Source organism: Struthio camelus, chromosome 15 (genome assembly GCF_040807025.1).
Source record: "Struthio camelus isolate bStrCam1 chromosome 15, bStrCam1.hap1, whole genome shotgun sequence".
NCBI lineage: Eukaryota > Metazoa > Chordata > Aves > Struthioniformes > Struthionidae > Struthio > Struthio camelus.
The window spans coordinates 6,019,302-6,040,602 of NC_090956.1; the positions used below are offsets into that span (position 1 = coordinate 6,019,302).

General features: G+C 44.0%; 1 protein-coding gene across 3 annotated transcripts in view; it reads left to right on the forward strand.

Annotated features, from left to right (window-relative positions):
• Nucleotides 1-21,301, forward strand: part of TTYH3 (tweety family member 3) — an 83,017-nt gene that overhangs the window by 55,271 nt on the left and 6,445 nt on the right. The window contains exons 6-14 of one of the 3 annotated variants that reach the window (XM_068909193.1): nt 168-240; nt 589-664; nt 8,683-8,738; nt 9,995-10,087; nt 10,208-10,300; nt 11,031-11,167; nt 13,237-13,413; nt 14,334-14,409; nt 16,541-16,642. In XM_068909193.1, the coding sequence (XP_068765294.1) occupies nt 168-240; nt 589-664; nt 8,683-8,738; nt 9,995-10,087; nt 10,208-10,300; nt 11,031-11,167; nt 13,237-13,413; nt 14,334-14,409; nt 16,541-16,621 (862 nt within the window). In that variant the 3' untranslated portion in view covers nt 16,622-16,642. Of the gene's footprint in view, nt 1-167; nt 241-588; nt 665-8,682; nt 8,739-9,994; nt 10,088-10,207; nt 10,301-11,030; nt 11,168-12,055; nt 13,194-13,236; nt 13,414-14,333; nt 14,410-16,540; nt 16,643-21,301 lie in introns of those variants that run through there. The other 2 variants (XM_068909194.1, XM_068909195.1) reach the window with 2 other exon arrangements.

Consider the following 21,301-nt stretch of genomic DNA (forward strand, 5'->3'; position numbering starts at 1 on the left):
AGTTGCTGCTCTCCATGGCTCATGAAGTGGGATGGCTTATCTGAAGATAGTGGTTGATAATTTCTTGGTTTTGGTGATCACTTTGGACTCCAAATAATAAATTTTGTCAAAGCATCTGGATGCTTGAAATAGAGCCTCTATATCTGCCATCTGTCTGTCTTCTACAGGGTGTGCTTGCTTGGAGTGTTTGCCCTGATTGTCAGCTGGGGATCCTTGGGCCTGGAGTTGGCTGTTGCTGTGGTAAGTAGCTCTGATCCAAATCCAATTCACTCTTTGCTGCAGGTTTATCAGACACAGGAATAAGTAGCTAGTGGTGCATGTTACACTATGCCTGTTTTATAGTATCTAGTTCTAAGTAACTGTCATGATAAGATGTGCCTAGGAAACGTTCAGAGCTCTTCCTCCAAAGTACATTTCACTGGCACTGCTGTGGCTGTGTGAAGCAGTGCTAGTGGGATGATGATGAGAGACTTCAGCCTTTGAAATGCCCCTAAAGTAGAAGGTTTCCTGATGTTAACCTGGCTCAACTGCTCTTTGATAATGATGTTCTTTGATATTCCTTTTCCCTTTTGTCTTGCATCTACCTAGGGCTCCAGTGACTTCTGTATTAACCCTGATGCCTACGTCTCCAAAGTGGTTGAAGATAACGCAGTGCTTAGTACTGGTAAGTGCTGTGTTGGGACTGGCTTAGGCATGGGGTGCTGTGGCTCCAGCTGGCGTTTGGGAGCGTGGCAGTGGCTGAGAATTCGAGGCTACGTTTGGAACCCAGAAACTTGCGTACACTGGGAAAAGCAGATGTGTGCAGAGCTCTGGAAAGCCTTACCAAGAAAGTTCTTCCCGAGGAAGCATTTCTACCCCAGTCAGAAGTACATATGTGTTTGTTTTGTCAGAGAGCTTTCTGAGTCTGTCCTCTGTCTTGCCCTTAGGTGGAAATAAGTGACAAGATGGAGCAACAGAAATCCCTGGATTATTTTTCTTCAAATGTGGCATCCTTGATCTTGTTACTGCTCTCTATGTGACAAAATTGTGGCAATAGCAGTGTGCTGTTTGAGTTGTCTTTTTTAAAACATTCTCTTGGGTCTATATTCCTGGAATCTAATATATTTATTCTTATATCTGTTACCAAATATATATACACACACGTACACATATATTTCTTCCCTATGGTGACTAGAAATAGGAGTATTTTAAAAATGAATTTAAAGGGTAAATGAACTGAAACAGCAGCAAAGGGAAGTATGACTTTCCTTTTCTATTATAAATGTAGTATTTTGACTGCTTTGTTTACCCTCTTCCATTTAAAGCAATATGCCTTCATCACAGTGGCATCCAACTGAAGCACTGATGGATTTGAGGTTTGTCACTCCTAATTTAGATTGAAGTGGTTGGTGAGTTGAGGGGTGCCTCCGGTTTGGTCCTCAGGTGGCAAAACTGGTATTCAGAACTGTCTCAGGAAGAGAAATGTGGCTAGGCATTTGCCTGCCAGCAGAGGTAACTGCAAGTGCTAGAAAGGAAAGGTCTTTCTTTTCTTTTTACTTCTTTTCTGCTTTGCTGACAAAGTAAACTCCCCCCTCCCCCACTCTCTCTCCCCCTGATTGATATTCCCTCTGTAGTTCTGTGTATGATAAAACACAAATAAGCAGTGGCACTGGTTTGTAAAAGTAGCCATTTATATTTTTCTGGTTCTTACTTGCTGCAATATGAGAACCTTTGCTTCACATTCAAAAGATACAGTACATTGCCTGCACATAGCCAAATGCTGCCTCTTACTGTGCAATTGATAGGGAATTATCATGTATGTAGTGATGGCTGATGATGCAGGAATTGGAAGCAATAAGAAATGTTTATGTCTGGAAGCAGAATGTAGTATTAAAGAGTATATACGGGTTGATATGATCACCCTACAACTTATTCTTGGAATGCCTTATTTATTGATTTCCTGGAGAGGAGAGGAGCCAGGCAGCTCAATGCAGAGAGGTCTTTGTAGCAAAGAAATGCAGTGAAGGAAGACTATTAATGTTTAATACTGCACAAGATGAATCCTTTCATGGTTGTGAGGATGACTAAGATGTAGCTTCAAGTACCAGCTAGTCTCATTGTTGGAGGAGGTGAACAGGCCAGGGAGGCCAAGGGGAAATACCTGCTCAACACTACGTGCTATAATAACTTGGTAGCTCCAGTCAACTCTGGAGCATGTTTGGCAACAACGAGGTTGACCCTGAGAAACTGAAAAAAACCCGCCCCTTTATGAACGTCCCTGTTTCATTTGCCTTGACTGCTTAGCTCCTGCAGTTTTTTCCACAATTAGTGGTACTTGTTAGGAGGCTAGTGGTGACTGTAGGCCTGATGCTCCTTTCCTTCCTCCTGCTTCTCCTAGCAGGGACAGTCCGCTCCTCTTAGTGAGTTAAGACTGTATTCTGGCAGCACTGCCAGCTGTAACAGTGGTTGAGGCTCCAGAATGACAGCACGTGGGTCAAAGTGAAATGCTGAAGGGGGGGAAGAGCGAGTGTTGTCACAGGCTTGAGCTGGAAGGGTGGCCTCCTCTGTGGGCAGCTGGTGTATCAGCTCCATGCTGTTAGGCAGCCATTTAGCTTTCGTGAGCACCTTCCCTTTTTTTAAAAGGAAATCGAACTTATTTCTGAGCCTGCTGTCATACTAGGCAGCTGGCTGGAAGGTGGTCAAATGTTCTGTGTTCCCCTGCTGTGGGATTTTCACTGCTGTTTCATAGTTTATGGGCAGGAAGCTACAGAAACGGCTCTTGGTCCCCGTCTTTGGAAGTGTCTGTGCACCTGAGCGGGAAGGAAAATCATGACGTGAGGACTTCAGTGTGGAATTGTTCAGTGACGCTTGAATCCCAATAACGGCTCCTTAAAAACATCCACGAAGGCCTGAAATAAGTGCTGCTGTCCTTTAATATGCTTGGCTGTAAATTGCAGCAGCTGCTTTGGATCAGCTGAGCCATCTATACAACAAGAGCGACAGTCTTGCAGGAGGCAGGGCAGACAGCCGAGAGCAAGAGCCAATACTGTCCTCCCGAAGGAAGCTGTCCTGTTTCAAGGTTTCCAGTTCTGGTGCACAGACTCTTCACGTTTTGTTTTGCTGCCTCTGCTCCTTGGATGTTGCCCTTGGCCATAAATGGCAGTATAGATAAATGAGACAAACATTTTAAGATTGCTCCAGCTAGTTTCACCAGAGTGTATCGGGCCATGGACTTCTCATTTTAGAAAAGAGATGACTAAGAGAGGATCCAACCTTACAGAATTGTAAGTGGCAGGGAGAAAGGTGGATAGGAATTGGTAGTTATTGTCTTAGGAAACAAAAGAAAGAAGAGGCCATCAAATAAAGCTAGCTCAACCCAGAGGAGATGGTGCTCTTTCCAGCAGGTAGCTGAGCTGTGAAACTCCTTGTCCAAGACTATGGTGGATTCTGAAAATTTTTGTGTGGGTTCAAGGGAAGGCTCAAAGTCCATGGAAGAAGAATTGGGAATTATATAGATAAAAAGCACATTTACCTAGGGAATCTCTTGAGTGGAAAATACGGTGGAGAGAGCACTCCTCTGTTTTGAGTCTTCCCTAGGTGTCTGCTTTTGACCAGTGTTAGGGTATGGGATACAGGGCTCGATGCTCTCTTTTGTTCTTACTTGTAGCAGCTCTTATGTCCTTAATCTTAAACAATAAAGCAACCAGAGGCTTCAGTGCTGGTTCAGCTACCCATCAATCAATATTTTGTTATTGTTTTTAAATACGTTATGTTCTAATAATCCCAGCCCCAAACCCTGGTGTTCAGGCTAGGTTGAGTGATCCAGGTTTGCGTATCTGCATTGTGTTTTTTGTTTGTTTGGGTTTTTTTTTTGTTTAGGGCTTCTTGTTTGTTTGTTTTTTTACAGTAGGCTTCCTGAAAAAAAATAGTATATTTTCTTTGGATACTGGGCAATAAATATATTAATATTCCTTTTTTTTGTGTATTAATTGCTGTTTACAAATCTAAATAGAATTAGTGGAGCTGAAAATAATCCTATTAAGTGCATCATTGTTGTTGCCATGTTTTTAGCTGGAGAGATGTCCTTTTTTTGTAGATAAAAATGTGCTGCATTAAAAAAAAATAATGGAGGGGGGTGGGCAGGAGGAAGCAGAAAGCCTTAATGCAGATTTCCTGGAGAAGGAACGACTTAAGTCATTTTACAGAAGAGGCTGATATATGTGTCTAACTCACCCAGTATTCATTAATTGAGAAAAAGCCAATGGAGTTGAACAGTGACTGTATAATCAGCTCCTGCTGCTCGTAAAAAGGCTCGGTGCAGCCAAGATGTTTATTTTCAAAGCAGGAGGCCATCTTCAAGTCTCATTCTTTTCACTGATATTATGTTATTATCAAATGACTTATTGAATAAAATTAAACAAAAAGGCGCAATCTGTCTAAACATCAGGAAGCGCTTTCTCCAGATTCTCTTACTGGAAGTCTGCGTTGTGAGCAGAGACTAGGTTCCTCGAAAGGAACTGCGAACCTCAGGGGATGGGTAATGGAGCCCTTTGCCTCCAGTTGAGCCAGGTTTCTCAGGCTGGATGCTGAGGCTTAGCTCCTCAGATAAAGCAGCAAGCATTCGTGTCGCGCATGGCCTCGTAATTGGCTTCCCGCTGATTCCTCTTCATCTTAGCAGCCTGGAGGGAAATGAATCTGAGGACTGATGCCCCCCCCTTTCCTCTCCAGAAGTAAGGTCAGGATGAAACCCCCTCCAGGGAGTGCGCTGTTCGCGCTGTTACTACATGGGCTGAATGGGCACCACTGGAAAGAGCTTCTCCGAAGAAGGGCTCTCGAGGGTGCTGCTGAGCTGACGTTGGCATTCAGGAGCTATGTTTCCCCATGTGGTTTTGTTGAACTGCTGATTAGCAGAAAGATTTGTCCGGATAGCGCTCGGGCTGGCTAGTAGCTCTGTGCCGAAAGCCCACAATGACTGGCCTGATTTCACCAGTGCAAGAGCGACGTGTATGAGAGAAATACAAATGGCATGCAGATGCTGCGCCTTCTGTCAGACTGTCGCTTTAGGAAAATAAGTGGAGAATATGTCAGTGTTACCTGGGCAAGAAAAATAAGCTGGCCCAGAGTCTCTCTCCTTTGACCTCACAGGTGATATGCTTCAACTGTCTCCAGTAACTGAACCATGGAGACAGTCTTTTGGGTGTAATACGTGAAATGGAAACCACTTAGCACTCAGGTGGAGATGAAGAATGGGAAAAGCTGTTCAAGGTGTGGGATTTTTTTTTTTTTTCCAATCAGGATTTTTTTTGTAAACCATTTTTGTGCTTGCTCTTCACCCTACCAGACCTCCTTGCTGCCGTTTGGCATGTGTAATGCCATTTTTGCGTTCTGCTGAGCTTTGTGAAATGAAGAGTAAGCCTCCATGGTTGCAGAAGCAATAAGTGGATTCTAGCAGCTGAAGCTAACTCTAGTAGGCTGTTCTACTTTCCTTTCTAGGAAAAATAGACTTTGCAAAAATAAAGCATTTTAGGTGGTTCCCTTCCTTGCCTTCTGCTCACCCGCTGCCTGTGCCTGAGGAGAGTGGGTCAGGAGGGTTGCTGCTAGCACCAGCAGGCATAGGCAGCTGCTGCTGTGACCCTGCCCAACCGCTCTCCTGCAGACTGCATCTCCTACAGGCCGGTTTCAGAAATTAGATCCAGCCTTCCGGAATTTTTCTTAAGCGGAAAATGCATCAGACGAGTAATTCTAGAGAGTGGCTAGAGCTATTAGCAGTGTGCGGATGAGAACAGCTGTTTTCTGGACAGAAATGTGAGACTTTCTCATGTACAGGACAGCCCTTTGCCAGGTTTAAAACCAGCAAGGGTTATAGTTGTTCTCCTCTTTTTCCCTTCCTGGCGGTATGGAGGCCAGGGCCATGTTTTGCTAACATACAGGCTTTGTGGCACAGGTTAAGATAGCTTCCCCCCCTCTTGCAGCATTAGTTGTAAATTGCCACGGCTATCAGCACACTGTTCAGTGCAGGGTAGAGCTAATCCTACTGGCTTTGCTGTTTTAGAGAGCACGTTATACATATGAAGTGTGTCACTTTCCAACTGTAATATCACTGCTCCCACAGTCCAGCTATGCTGATGTTACCTTTCCAGAGAGCGGAGCAATGGAAACACTTGCTTCACTGTACCGCTTTTTACTTCACTTGTAACCAGTCTTTGATACTGGGCCCACAAGCTGCAAAATAAGATGATACCGGGAACTCTCATCTGTAGTTGGCCCAACAGGGATGACCCAGAAGGCCTTGGAAAGAAGTTTCTGAAGCCGTATGTTAGCAGTATATCATGCAACTCAGCGCACTATAAAGGCGATGTAAACTTAATACTGCTGTGGGAGCCTATGCGAAATTTTTAGCGGCCCATTGTTTTAAAATGAATAAATGACAACACCAGAACCCCTTTCGGTCAGTGCGTGTGACGCTGTGGAGTGCTGTTACTATGCTCTGTTCTTGGTGCAGGAGCTCTTTAACCCATTTTTCCATAGCCGTTTTGCATGATTTATGGGCCTGAGAGGAGCAATCCTTTCCTTGGCTCGGTAACTGTGCACAGTAGTTTGTGTGGTCTGCTCAAAGTGAGGCCCACAAAACAGTTTTTGCTGCTCTCCTATCTGCCCAGATTTTGCTAATTGCTGTTCAGAGGCTTGGCTGAGGGGGAGACATAAGTCATCCTGGAGAAAGATTCGGTTGGGGGCGGGGGGAGATGGAGCAGCTGGCAGAAGCTACCCCAAAGTAGGCTAATGAATTATAAATAACAGCTGTCAGGTTGCATTGGCAGCGTGCAGGAGCTGAGAGTCTGTGTTGTACCACTTGGTCTCCAGTGTGTAGGCTTGCCGAAAGGTGCATGCAATATTCATGGGAAGTGCGGCAGAATCAGAACGTAGTCAGGTCTGCTTTCTTAACAGTTCCGCTTGCTTGTGGTTGTGCCTTTCACTGATTTCTGTGTTGGGGTGGATTAGAATACCTTTGCAACCTGGACCGTGCATCACAGCCGGAAGTCACAGAGAGAAGATTAAAAAGAATAGAAAAAGGTGTTAGTGGTGGTGGTGGGGGAATGCATAGCATATGTATGTTTTGAGGCCTTTGTTGTCTCTACTGAGCAAACTTCACCGTTTATAGAAGCGTATCAGTTCAGCAGAAGTGATATGAATAGGAACTGTAAATGTCTGAGAATGACTCTGAGGGTATTGGGACGACCAAGCCTTTCACAGAATTCTCTCCCTCTGCAGCCTTATTGATAATGACAGGGGAAAGTCTTGATATTTTGAATTCGCGTGTGCTGACTTCCTGCGTTCAGTAGATGTAGGATTACAGAGGGCTCAGGAGGGCACCAGGCTGATTTCATACCCCCTGAATGCAGAGAAGAAGTGGTGTGTTTTCAAGCCTGGAAACAGGTGACGCTCCCCGTCTGGAAGTAACTGGGGATGTAGCTGTTACAACTAAGTCTTCAGTGTACTGTGATGACTGATAGAAATGCTACGCATTAAGGCTCTTGGGATATTACAAGCAAATGATCTGAGGTCCCTTGAACAGGGTAACATGTTGCTAGTACCCTAATATATAGTAAGAACTTTAATCCCTGAACGATGCAAGAAATACCCTTTCTTTGCCTCAGTTAAAGATGCAAAAGAAATTACACATAGTCTTATAATTAGTCTAATACAAGCCTTCCAGTTACAGTCTAATTACATGCAAGTGACATCAGACAAAAAACAGACTTGCTCATTCATCCCTAATATTCTTCAGAAGGACAGCAATCTTTTCTACTTTTCATTCCTTGCCCCTAGCAGATTCCATGTTGTTGTTTGCTTTCAAAGTGTTATAATTTTTAGGAAATGATCTTACTGAAAGCTATGACTTTCTTGAATTAAGAGTGATTCCTTATGTTCTTCTATGGAACACTGCCTAAAACCACTCTCTTTTTTGAGCGTGGTTGTGAATTTTTTTTTGTTTTTTAAACCTGTAATGTTGTATATTTAGGAAGCAGTGCGTTCAGCACTGTGTAACAGGAGGATAGGGGTGTGCATTTGCACCTCCTTTGGCCCAGTGGTGTGCTTCCATAGGTGTTCTTGACAGTGGCCTGCATTTACATCACTGTAAAAGGTTCATGCCATTGCCTCTCCTGTGCTAGTATTTTGTGGCTGTGAGTGAACTAGGTGGGGAACTAAACTGATTCCAAGTTAAGTTGTCTTTTTGCTGTGTACCTCAGGCAGCAGTGGGTACCTCTGGTTGCTTACAGTGACCACAGAATGGTATTCTAACATTCAGAAGTTGCAGTTGAACTTCTCACTGCATAATGTCTTGTCTCATTGTTATACTGTGAATAGTGTTAGCTTCTAAAGACAGCCTTTTTTTTTTTTTTAAATGACTTGCCTGACTGGGTAAGCAGGGACAGTACCATTCATTTCACTGTTTTAAAAAACAAACAAACAAACAAACAAAAAACCTTTTCTTTTATCCCCAAAGGTAGCTCACATCCCTCTTTATAATGTGAACCCTGCTCTTGTAATCCTGCATGGAGAAAGGGAAATGATTGTACTTATATTGCCTTCTCATTTTGTGCATTGCTTTCAGAACTTAACACTTCCCTTGCGGCAACCATAAGAAAATGCAAAGCTGGAACAACGTACCTGGCATGACTTTCTTTTCTTTTGTTTTGGTAGATACCCTCCGCTATTACATTACCTGCAGTGCTGGATACCCTAACCCTTTCCAGCAGGTGAGTGTAATTGTCCTACCTCCCTCCACCCTCTCCTGCATCCAGGTTCTCGAAGGGGTTAGGTTACATGTTTAATGCCAGCACACTGCAAGCTACAAGATATTAACTTCAGGGAGTGCTCCATGTGTTGGTGAAAGTTTGGTAGCTACTCTCAAGCTGTGCAAAAGGTGGCACTGTGATTCAGTGAGCAGGGTTTTTTCTACCTTTGATGACTACCTGCATAGCTTTGGGTGAGGATGTGCTCCAGGAGGGGCCTGTGTGTGGTGTGGTGAGGATGATGGCTTTGTTCATGGCATCTCCTGTTTACATGGCACTCTTCTAAGAGCAGAGACATGGAGCCAGCGCACCCACAATTAAGGCCAGGGTGGGAAACTACGTACTGCCTGCTTTGAATCTCTTTAAGTTCTTTTGGGCTAAACAGTGGCAACGTTCCACTCCCTAAATGCAGCCACCTCCATTGGGGAGGGAGTGATTCTCACATACGCCTCTTAAATCCCTTGGATGTTTAAGGTTTTGTATCCTGAAGTATAAATGTGAGTCATGTTATTCTTCTGTGTGGGGGCTGAGGAACACCACCTGGGCCCATCCCAAACTTTTTGCCTTGTGTATCAGAGGCCAGAGTGAACCCACACCACCCACCATTTGGTAGACACCAGCTGCTTCACAATTTGTATTTAGGATTTTGTTTTTTTAAATCATCTCTTCCTCCCTTTTAAAGGGGGGGGGGGACTTCAATCTGTGGTATGATGCACCATTGTTATTAGTTGCATTTCTGGTTGTTCTAACGTGCTATCGCATATGAAATTCCCATGGATGCTTTAGTGTGATATGAGGGCTACACCCTCATTTAAACAACTTCTGCGCCTTCTAAGATTCTTGGTTTGGTAGAAAAATCCAGCTATACGCTGTGGTAGGAACATGAATACTTTGCATCTCTTCTTTCTCCTCCCACTCTGTCCTGGAACCCTTGAACTGGCCCCAGCTGTTTTTCGCCTCCCCCCCCCCCCCCCCCCCACCGCCTTCTATCTGTACTTTTTCCAGCTGGTTATATTCAAACATTAACTGTATTGGAACTGAACATCTGGCTCATGTCAATTTTTCTCCAGAGTTGAGACATCCTTGGTTGTACCATTCGTACAGATGATGCTTCAATATTTGGGAGCAGGATTTAAGTCTTATTTCCCAGGAATTCTGTTGGTGCGCGTGGCCTGCATTGCTGCTCAGGATTGAAACGTTGTGTGTTTTGTGTTGAGTAGAAGCTGTCAGGAAGTCACAAGGCTCTGGTGGAAATGCAGGATGATGTTATAGAACTCATGAGGTCAGCGAGCAGAGAGCACCCCACCTCCAAGGTAACTCACCTCAGTCTTACTCTCCCCATGCTTTCTGGCTTTGCTTACCCTTGCACAAAGCCTAAAATCGACTCCTGCAAAGCCCTTTCCCTGCAATAATCTCTAGCTTGTTGCTTACAGGAGTATCTTACTCGGATCCAGGAGGTTTTAAATTCAACAGAGATCAACTTGCAGCAACTGACAGCTCTGGTAGACTGTCGGAGTCTACATTTGGTGAGTACTTGCTAACTGGGCTCCAGCTAAGAAAGAACGAAGGGGATGTAGAGCCTCTAGCATACTGATTATTTTGAAGTTTCAGATCTCTGGTGTGCCAAAGCAGTTTACAACAGCTTTATGGACTTTCACCAGTAGAAAGGAGAATGGGAATTTGGATCAGGTTAGCTTTGTGGTTTAGTGTTAAAAGATCAGTGCAGGAAACTGGACAACATGCCTTTATACATCCACAAGCTACAGCACTAAGGCTTCAGGGATCTGTAATTTGTTTCCATAGCCCTGGGCTGGTTGTCCTTCCCTTGTAAAGCTGCAGCGTAGCATGGCCTGTTATCTCTGTTTTCTAAGATACAGCTAGGACATGAATAGTCTATGCTTGTGTTCTTGGGCAGTGGGACACAGTGAAGGAGCTGAGATGGTTAATGAAAAATGGGATATATTTAGTTAGGTAGATAGGCTTACCTTGGCTTCTCCCACCTCCACTTTGATTGTGTGGGGTTGAAAATATTCCCATCTCTGTGTCTGAGCTGGGCTTTGTGAGGGGAAATAAGGATTGAGTCAGCTTATGAAAAGACACTTGAGGTCCCTGAAATAAAATAGGAACGTACTCTGGAAAAGGGACTATGAAGTCTGAAGTTACTTCAGAGATCATAGTCCAGGGGAAGAGCTCTTGAATTGGAGATCCATGTTAACTGTCTAGTGATCAGGAAACTCTGGTTATTTCTCTCTCCAGGATTACGTCCAGGCTCTGACAGGCTTTTGCTATGATGGAGTGGAAGGCCTCATCTACCTGGTTCTCTTCTCCTTTGTCACAGCACTCATGTTCAGTTCCATTGTGTGCAGCGTCCCACACACTTGGCAGCAAAAGAGGTATAGAGAGGGGTTAGATCCTGTTGCATTGTAGAGCTCTTCCCTAACGAGGACTGGCTATTGGATTTGCGCCCATGAGCATCTGGAGCTCTTTTCCCAAGTGCTCCCAGGAGTAGGAGGGATAAGGGTCTTTAAGCGCAGGTCCAACAGGAAAAAAAAATGCTGGCTTTTACCCTGACTTAGTTGATTTTTACATCTGAACCTTATTGTACTGGAATTATTTGTGCAGAGTATTCAGTACACTGTAAAACTGCGAGTCAAGTTAGAGATGAAAAATGGTAGCTGTAGAGAGAGGTAATGGTTGAAGTATGTGCTATCTCTGTAAAAATAGCTCTTCTCTTGCATCATTTAATGGGCATTTGTTCTAATATGGGGAAGAGGTTTGGAACAAGTAGTAGTTCAGGCTTGCCGTTCTTGGCTTTGTTCACACTGGGGCCAACTGACTTACATAGCTAATATGAACTGGGAACAATCTGGTTTGCAATAGCTTGGGCAGACGAGAAACCTGCTAATTTGTGGTGATCACATAACTACAGAGTTGTTTACCACCACTAATACTAGTTCCAACCAGGCTGATCAGTAAGCCTTGAGCTAATCTTCCCAGGGCATCGCTGACTGTGGTGCAGCATGTGCTGCACCACATGCTGCTACAGCATAGCTTCAGTGAGGTTTCTATTCCTGTAGAAGAGCAGTCGACTTTGCAGCAAATGCTCTTTTGTCATCCTAAACCTAATTTTTGTGATTTAAGCCCAGGCTCAAGGTTGAAAGTAAAATGGAACATCCTGAGCAATAGCAGGAAGCCTGGACCTGCTAGGTCTGCTTTGCCTGGAAATCGGTCAGAATAGCACTTAAGAAAATGACTGATTTATTTACCTCTTCCACATGCAGAGGCATTATCAAGAACAGGACGGTAGTCCTCTTCTTCCCTATTTGAAGAAGAAAGCACAACAGAGAAGTCACTGTATAAACCTTTCTTCCACATGAGCTCCTGTTCTCCCTGCCAACCCCAGCAGGCTGAGGCTGCTGCTATGAACTGAGGAATTCCCTCTTGTGCTCCCTGCAGCACCATTTCTTCCTCTGCCTCCCTCAGGGAGGTGGAGGATATACTGCTTTCTTGCCTGTAAGAAGAGACTGTCAGCTGTAATTCCCTGAATAAATCTTCAGTGCCACCTTGTGGTACAGAAACTGCAGGTGATGGTTGAGATGTTACAGCTATGTCCCTGCTGTCTCTTTCAACACCCTCCCCCCCCCCCCAAAAGCAATAAAGTGTTTCCTAGAAAACGTTTTACTGGCTTTGTCTAGCATCACTAATATATATTTCAAATGCTGGTGCTCTCTGATTAGGGAGATAAAATAATGGTATATATTACATAGTAGGGACAAGAGAATACTATGGGAAAGAGTGGAAGGAACCAGGAGGCAAACAGCACTGCTCTACATTAGAATTAATTTAAAGCCTGGCATTTTTGAGAGGAGAAAGTCTCTAGATACAAATGATGAAATTTAGACTATGGACTGACTTCAGTAGTTTTCTTATAAGCTGAGGTAGTCCGTCTTTAACAATCATGGGAGTTTGGAGAGATCTACAGCAGTAGAAAAGGTCTTAAAAGCCCTTAGGACATTGCTGCAAGAAATGGAAGGGCACAGATTGCAGCTTTGAGGGATGCTTTCTGTATGATGCATGGCACTACCTCCCCACTGTCTCCTTTACATATTTAAAAAAAAAAAAAAAAACAAAAAAAGAAGTATTTATTTTAGGATTTGTCCCCATCCTTTGGTTATGTGACTAGGCAGTTGCAGAGCTGTGCTGTCTGCCAAGCCCTGAGAAGAGCGTAGGGGGGACCGTAGGGGATCTTGCAGTCTAAAAATCCAGATGGTGCTTGTGGGAGGTCTGAGTCACTGTGGTGTAGGCTGTGTTTGACACTGGCACACTGAGGCATCCCGAATGGGTATAAATGTGGAGGTGTGGAAGATAGTTGGGAGGTTCCTAGGATTACCATGCTTTCCTGTAGACCCCACTTGTGTGGTAATTGTAGGGTTCTAGGAGGAACTTTTTTTCCTTCTTGCAGAAGCTCGGATGATGATGGGGAAGAAGAATCAGCTGCTCAAGGGAGTAGACAAACACATGATAATCTTTACAGAGTACACATGCCCAGCCTCTATAGCTGTGGGAGTAGTTATGGCAGTGAGACCAGCATTCCAGCAGCAGCACACACCGTCAGCAATGCTCCTGTCACAGAGTACATGTGAGTATACCAAGAAGGCGGCTGTATCGCAGCTTGTCTGGGTTGCTTCACTCTGATTTTGTTGCAGCTAAAAAAAACTTGCTGCAAGGGTGGCACTTCTGACCAAGCAGCAGAAGCGATAAAGGATTCTGTATGAAGTGTCAAAAGGCATGTTTTCCTGTTGCCATCTACTGGGACAATGGAATTGCTTCAAAGTGCTGCAGTAGGAAGAGGTATGTTAGGCAGCTTACTCAAAAATATGAACTGCAGGATTTAGAAAGCCGTCTACAGAAAAGAAGAGGTAAAGCGTTGTCCAGGCTACTAATTACACAGCGATTCTGATTCCCAGAAGATTTGATTCTTCAGATAGAGCAGGTTTACCAGAGGATTTTAAGCCTCCTGAGAGACTGAGAGCCATGACAAAATCTGCAGGCTGTGTCCTTTCATGGTGTTTGGGGTCAGCTCTGACACTTGTTCCAATCTGGAGCTACATAGTTCAGCTGGGACCTTCGGAGCTTTCTCCAGAAGTGCTTCACCCTGATCACACTTTGACATTCAAGGCCTGTCTCTTTGGGCTGGCACATCATTTTTTTTCGTCTTTTTAGATTTTGTCCTTATTTTATCTCCTTTTCTGCAGCTTGGCAGTTCTGCTTCTGCCGGGAGTCAGATTTCACATGAATCTTTTTTTTTTTAAATCACTTGACATGATCCAGGATGGGCCCTTCAGAGTGAGAATGTGAAGACAGTGCTTAATCAGAGGGGGAAAAAAATGCTAGCTTTGTGCTCTTGACTGAAAAAGGGAACCCACCTGGCCTGGAGGGAGGCTGAACTGATAGAGTAGATCTGAGGGTGTGTGTGCTCTGTCCCATGTCACAGTCAGACACCTTTCCCAGAGAAGTGTGGCACATACCCCTGTTACCATGTGTGTCTTCCTTTCCTAGGAGCCAGAATGCAAATTTCCAGAACCCCCGCTGCGAGAATACCCCGCTCATTGGCCGTGAGTCCCCACCTCCCTCAGTAAGTTTCTCTTCACTGCTCCTCTCTGCTTCAGCAACTTTGGGGAATACACGATTGCCACTATGGTATACTCTGAAGGGAGCTGATTGTGCAGCCAAACAGGATCTGGCCCATAAATGGCAGCAACTTTAGTAGACAAGCCGTGTCTCACTTGCCATGGCGAATAGAACCCTAGTATGCTACTTAGGACATTGTTATAAAAATGATAAAACTAAATTCATTAAAACTGATAATCCTATGGGCCCAGTCCTGCCACCACTGAATTGCATGAGTATCTTGGTGGGTGACTTCAGCAAGATGGTTCACTTGCATGCAGTAACTTGCTGTCTGTGACACTGGTTCCTCAAGTTTAAAAAGAAATTCTTAAAACGGTAAATTCAGAGTTATTGCTGAACCTCTCTCCTTAATCTGCCCTACAGAGATAATAAGATGAAACTTGGGGTTTTTTTTTTTTGAGATTTATTTTTTAATCTTTTTTTTTCGCAGCTCTTTTACTTTCTTTAGACTCTACTTTTGTATTTAATTTCCTATGGAGGAAAAAAAAATCTTACATGGAAAGTATTGGTATTTGGAGTGGCCTGGGAGCCATTACTATATGCTGGATAAAATACAGGCTTGCCTTCATGTATGTGTAAGGACTAGATGAGTCTTGCTCTCCTTCACTGGATCCTGCAAACCTTACTTACACCAGATCTTGGAGAACATGCCATCGCAGTGCTGACTGACTTAGTGGTGTGATTACAGACGATGAGTAGTTTAATAAGCATGTTTAATAAGAAGCCAGCCTTTGGGTATAGGTAGAGGAAAATATACTCTGTGGTGCTCTATTCTAGTTCATTGTGAGAGAAGGAGGAGGAGATTGGAGAATGAAGGAGTAGGAACTGTGGTGGGGAGGGGGGGGGAACATCACATTCATGTTTTCACTTCAGATTGACCAGTTCATCTCACCTTAGAGCAAAGTGGCAAACCAGAGAGTTGATCCTTGTCTTTGTGTTTGGCTAGACCTCTTACAACCCTCTTAGAAATACAGAGCTTTTCCTGATCCCTGGTGTTCTGAACACAAGCTCTGGTGGCATTATCTGCTCTCAGCAGTGAGACAGTCTTCGGGAGAAGAGCTGACGTGTTGCACGTAGTACAGTGTGGCAAACACTTGCTTTACTGCTGGCGTTTCCTGTTTCAGGAGGGGTACTGCAGAAGCATATGCTCATTCAGTGTCTAGGTCAAGGTCCTGCCTCCCCTTTCCCTACAGCTCCTCTTCTTCAGAAAAAGCACACCCCTCTCTGCAGGGGCTTTAGTTAGCAAGAGGTTCTCTGCTTTTCAGTAACTGTCTTCAGTAATGACCCTGAGGGAGGATCCAACTCCTGGTGCCTTAGGCTGGTTTCTGACAGGAGATAAAGATGAGAGGTTTTTTGGAGGAGAACTTGACTTGGCAGCCATCAGTATGGGCTATGGGGAAGTGTAGGAGCTGGGGGAGGAGGAGATTGCATCGCTGCTCCCACTTGGACAATAGGAGCTTCTCCCTAGACAAAGCAAGGATCAGGCTATAGGATAAGTGTGCTTTTTAGAGAGAAATACTGATCATAGGTGGGCAATGGAGAGAAGGAATACATCTGCTGTCCTGCCACATTGGCAGGCAGCAGAGAGGGGGGCTTTTCTGGGATTTTTGTACCCCATTCTCCACAGTAGGTAGCTGAGACCATTCTGAGGTGGAAGAACTTGCAAGACCTGTTCATAGCAAATTAACTGTGGAAGGAGAGGGATGAAAACAGAATACAGATGCTCATGTGCATGTCTGTCTTGCAGGGGGGAGGTGGGATAGCCATCCAAATAGGGTAAAGAGCTGATCTATTCCATACAGCTTTATTTCTGAGAACAGATGGTGAAAACTAGGACGTGATGATCCTGCTGCATTGTATGTCTGTTACTTTTCCTTGCTTTTTGTTTGTTTGTTTTTTTAACCCTTCTCTCATTCCTTCTGTTTTCTCCTTCTTGCCTCAGGGCTATTCCCTTAGGGTTGTAGAGCCTACCTTGTCACTGACACACACCGCAGCGTTTCACTTGCTTGCACTGTGTTTTTCATGCACGTTGAGGCTGCACTCTCTTTTTCTCTCTCTTTCTTGCGTCATCACAGTTGTATTTGGCTGCCATGGACAGTAGCAGCCATATGAGCTGGCAGCTTAAGCCCTCGGACAGTGCACGGACATACTGGTAACAGCGCCCGCAAATGGAACAGGTACTGAAAAAAAGGTCCTTCTTGCTAAACCCTTTCTCCACTCCAGACCACTCCCTTCATCCCTGCACTGTTTATCCCAGGCCAGTGCCTTTTATTTCTTCACATTCCTTCCCTTTGCACCCCCCCCCCCCACACACCCCATTGCCTCCTGCCAGGCGTTAAAATTAATCAGTTTTGCTCTGCTGCGGACTCAAGGGGCAGTATCAACCTTGGAAAGGTACACCTTGTGATGGTTAGAGACCCATGCCTTGCAAAGGCAAGCCAAACTCATGGCTGCTTTAACTTGGAGTCCACACTTGAGAGCAGCTTGAACACTTAGCACTGAATAATGCTCAAATGTAGAACTTGTTTTGTGTTTCAAAGGCAGAGTGGAAGATCTCCCATCACAAGAAGCCATTTTCTGGAAGTAGCAAGAACCAATACAGCAGCTTTTCAGTCAGGACTGGTTGTCTTGTTCCAACCTTTTGGCTTTCCTTGAGCCCTGCTGCTCTTTTGTTTGCCTTGACTGGTCATAACAGCATGTGCCCCAAACCACAACTACTTATCTGCCATATGTTTTAAGCTCCTCAGTAGGATTTTTAATTTGCTGAAAAATTCTGGGTGGTGATGGTGGCCTGTCCTAAAGAGTTGTTTTACTGCCTGTTAGATCTGTGTGCAGCTTCTCCTTTTATCTTTGCATTTAAAGTCAGAAAGGAGTAAGTTTTAAAACAACTTCCCTGAGGGAAACACAAACACAAGCACTGAGATCTATTTCATTCTGTTTCAAAACCTTTTTCTGTTTTGTTTGTTTTGCGTGCGTCAAATCATTCCATCCATCTCCCCCAGGCTCTGTGAACAGAGCCCTCCGAGTATCATTCCACTGTCTGAATTCTTAATGTGCTGTTGTCGCTCCTGTTCTCCAAGAGAGCGAGTATTTCTTCCCTCGCAGCGGTCCATGACAAAGCCACATGCATACTGAAAGAGTAGGTGGTCTGCACTGGGCCTTGTTAGTTTTAGCTTGGTTGAATATAGGATATAATTAAGTGTTCCCAGGCAACTCATTATCTGGTATCGAGGACAGTGTGCTCATTCAAAGAGAGCTGCAGCTGCAGAGTAACTGGAATACGTTGGTTCCAGTTGGAATAGAGGCCCCTTTGCGTTTGGCTCATGCAGTCAGTGACCCTTATCTTAGTTTTGTTCCCAGAAATATATGTCCATAAAGCTGCTGTTCCTTCACTTCTGCAATTCCTGTTGGGACTTTTGTTAGCCTTGCGTTGGACTCCTTTCTGTCACGTTGCTGCCTGGTCTGCGTTCTTGCTGCCTCTTGCCACATTGCCTTGTGATGTGCTGGGAAAGATGCTATCTGAATTCTGGTGTCTTGATGCCCCCTGCCACAGTGCATGAATGCAAATAAACTTGTGTGTGCTCCTAAAGCATGGTGCTAGCTAGGTGTCCCAGGAAGGGTCACAAGGTTCTTCGGTCTTAACTCTTGCAGAGACTGTTTTTGGGCGTCAGCTCTTAGTGTTTTCTCTGCTTTCTTATTCCTACAGGTGGTATTGTAGTGATGTTAGAACACTGCCTAGGGGTCTGTACTAAGAAATAAAATATGGTTTGAAGGGGAAAAAACTCTAGGGGCTTCATTCTGAACTTGAAGTGTCCTCTGGGCTGAAACATGACCTGATCTCAGTCTGTGCTGTCTTCTATTTACCGAAGGTCGCACTGGAGTTCAGTGTGGTTGCATGGCTAAGTAAAAGGCATTGCATTCTTTCCAGGACTTTAAAAACAAACAAAAAGAACAGAAACTCTGTTCTTTTGACTTGGAAAACTTAGTCCCCTTTGAATTCAGAGCCCACTGGCTGGAATAGGCTGTTTCCTGCCATCTTGTACCTCCCATGCATAAGGATACCAAACCCTGTGTTTTTACTGTGCTCTAGTTATTTGAGATATGGATCAGCCTTTAAGAACTTGAACCCAGCAGCTTTGATCTTTATTGGAGAGGGGGTTGTTTTTTAAACCACAAATAGCTAAAGTTTGTACCAGGAGTCATGGCTTCACATGGTAAGTGATCTTCCAGCATAGCTCAGTTAGCTGTGAAGTACTAATGCAGAGTACACAAGACTTGGTAAAATTTATGGTCTCTAAAATGAACCCATTTTCTCATGAATGTTTTTGCAACCAGTGATTCCTTTGCGTGCAGGCTAAATGTGTTAAACATATAACAAGTATGTGCTGGCAAACTGTTTCTATGAAAGTTTATACCCTCAACAAGCCTAAATCTGAAGGAGAAGCTTTTTTCTTTTCATTTGAGAAGTGTCAAAATAAGCCTGTACGCAATCAGCTGCGTTTGTCCTAGCTGCCTGGTAAGTGACTGAGAGGTGTGTTGTGTGGAATAGCACAAGCCACCTGAAGAAAAGGTTACAACAAGAAGTCTGTTGGGTCATCTACTCAGGGTAGCCAACGCTGTGGGTAAGATATGGATTGAAACTAGTCCTTTGTGCCCTTTTTAAAAGGGCAAATGAGGATGCACAGGCACCTGGGGACTGCAGGCCAGAATCCTGGAAGAATCCACTGTGCGTGTTCTTTAACCTTCTGTGAAAGCGCCTCTTGAAAGGAAATTAAATACAACCCCATGACTGTGTGAGGCACTGTATTCAGGTTACCTCGGAGTAAATTCTAGGACAACCTTAGCTCTGAATTGTTTTGTTTATGCTTGAAATCTTTAGAATTACCTTTTTAAAGGAGCCTAAAGGCTTAGTTATTTTAAGTGTGTGGATGATACAGTTTAGTTTCATACCGTGTGACTGGCAAGTTTCTGCTCATACATCTTCATCTGTTAGCCTGTTCAGATGTGGGTAGCTCTGTATTCACAGCATCTTTCCTCTGCTTCCCAGCAGAGGATGCGCTGAAGGACTTGGATGAGGGACTAGTGTCAGTCACCTGTGGAGCAAAGCGTTCGTACGATGACTGTCGAATGATGCAGTGACCAAAGGCTCAGGGCATGCTTCTGGAGCTGCGCTGGTTACGAGAGGTGTGCAGTGAAGTGCTAGCTCTCTGCTTCCAAATTTCAACCGTATTTTTCACGGCAATAAAAATATCTATGTACTTTAACGGAGGCAGTAACTGTTGCAAAGTGTAACGGGAAAAGGATCAAAGGTGCAAAACGCCTAAGTTAAGGAGAGAACATCAGCCCTAACTCTGACTGCTTTGAGTCTTGGTTTGTTCCTTGTGGTGATTTGCAGGTAGTTTTGAATGTGAAATGCCTTCTGCTTGACTATCCAAATCTCCTATTGCAGAATACTTTGTTTTGTTGACGCAAACAACTGTGGGGTGTTTTCTTGGTGGAGGAAGGAGTGAATTTCTTTCAACTTCTCCCTCCCCAGTGGGTGTATTTTGTACATCTTTGAAATGGTGTTCATCAAGTGGCCAATCTTTATTTTAATCCTCTAAAGAAAGTTGATGCTGCATGTTGTATGCTGTATGATTTGTCCAGGAAAGATGTACATTAACTTTCCATAATGATCGATTTTTCTATCTAGCTACTTTTTACAGTATAAAACTTTAGCAACCGGAATTCTCTGTTCATATTCATCTCCTCTCACACTCCCTATATAGAATACAAAGGGAAAGCAATCAAATGCGATTTTCCTTCTGAGCCTCTCATCTTAGCATCTTGCTTGGCTGGTAAATTCAGCGCTGCTTTGTCTGAAAGGTGGCCTGCTTATCCTATCAGAGAGTTCTTTGTTGACTTCTAAACCGCTCTGAGCCCATTGGGTTAAATTCTCATATGCTTTAATAATGCTCTAAAATTTTTCTGAAACAGTAATCATATTTAATTAACTGTATGGAGCATAGTCCTTAAAAGTGGCTAAGCTTGGTATTTTCTACCTTTTTTTTTTTTCTCACTGACAAAAGATACATCTACAAAGAGAGAGCAGATGTACCCTTGGTCTTTTAATATAAAACTCCGGCCCAGAACTGGCATCTGTATTTAAGATCTGTGTTCTGCAGAAAGTTTTCCACTTGTGGAAGACACTTAAAGATGAGTTTTCAAATTAGCCACAGGTGCCTTGATCTTGTGATGGTGGGGTCCACTCTGCTAAGGCAGCAGTGTCTCTTGTGCTGGGCAGAGGTTCAGCCCAATTCTGTCTTTGAAGGCAATTGTTAAAATACTGTTAATTCTCTGAAACCCCCTTTAGATAGCTGTGCTTTGGAGAGCCTAAAGATGCCTCCTAATGTTCATTCCCAACGTAAATCCTACCTCCTTATGTGGAACGATCTTTCAATTAACTCTTTGCTAGCTTAGCTGGCTATTTTATGTGGTACAGTTTTAAAGGTCATAAAAAGTCAGTATGCTCAAGAGCGCTCTTGGGAAGCAAGATGTGGCTATTATAGGATTACTCAAGCTCCAGCTGGTATAAAAAGAGGAAGGAAAATGTCTGTCCTCACTGCCTGGTTCTTAGTGTCATGGTAGCAGAATCCCGGAAGCAGTAATACGGTTACGATGAAGGTACTGAACACATAGGCATAAAGATGGAAAATCTTTTATTCTTATTGCTGTGCATCTGCAGGTTTTTCAGCTCAGTATTCACAGCTGAATGGCATATGTTAAGTTCAGATGCTTCTGGGAACTATTTTGGATTACTTTGCTTTATATATTAAAAAAAACCAAAATTCCCGTCT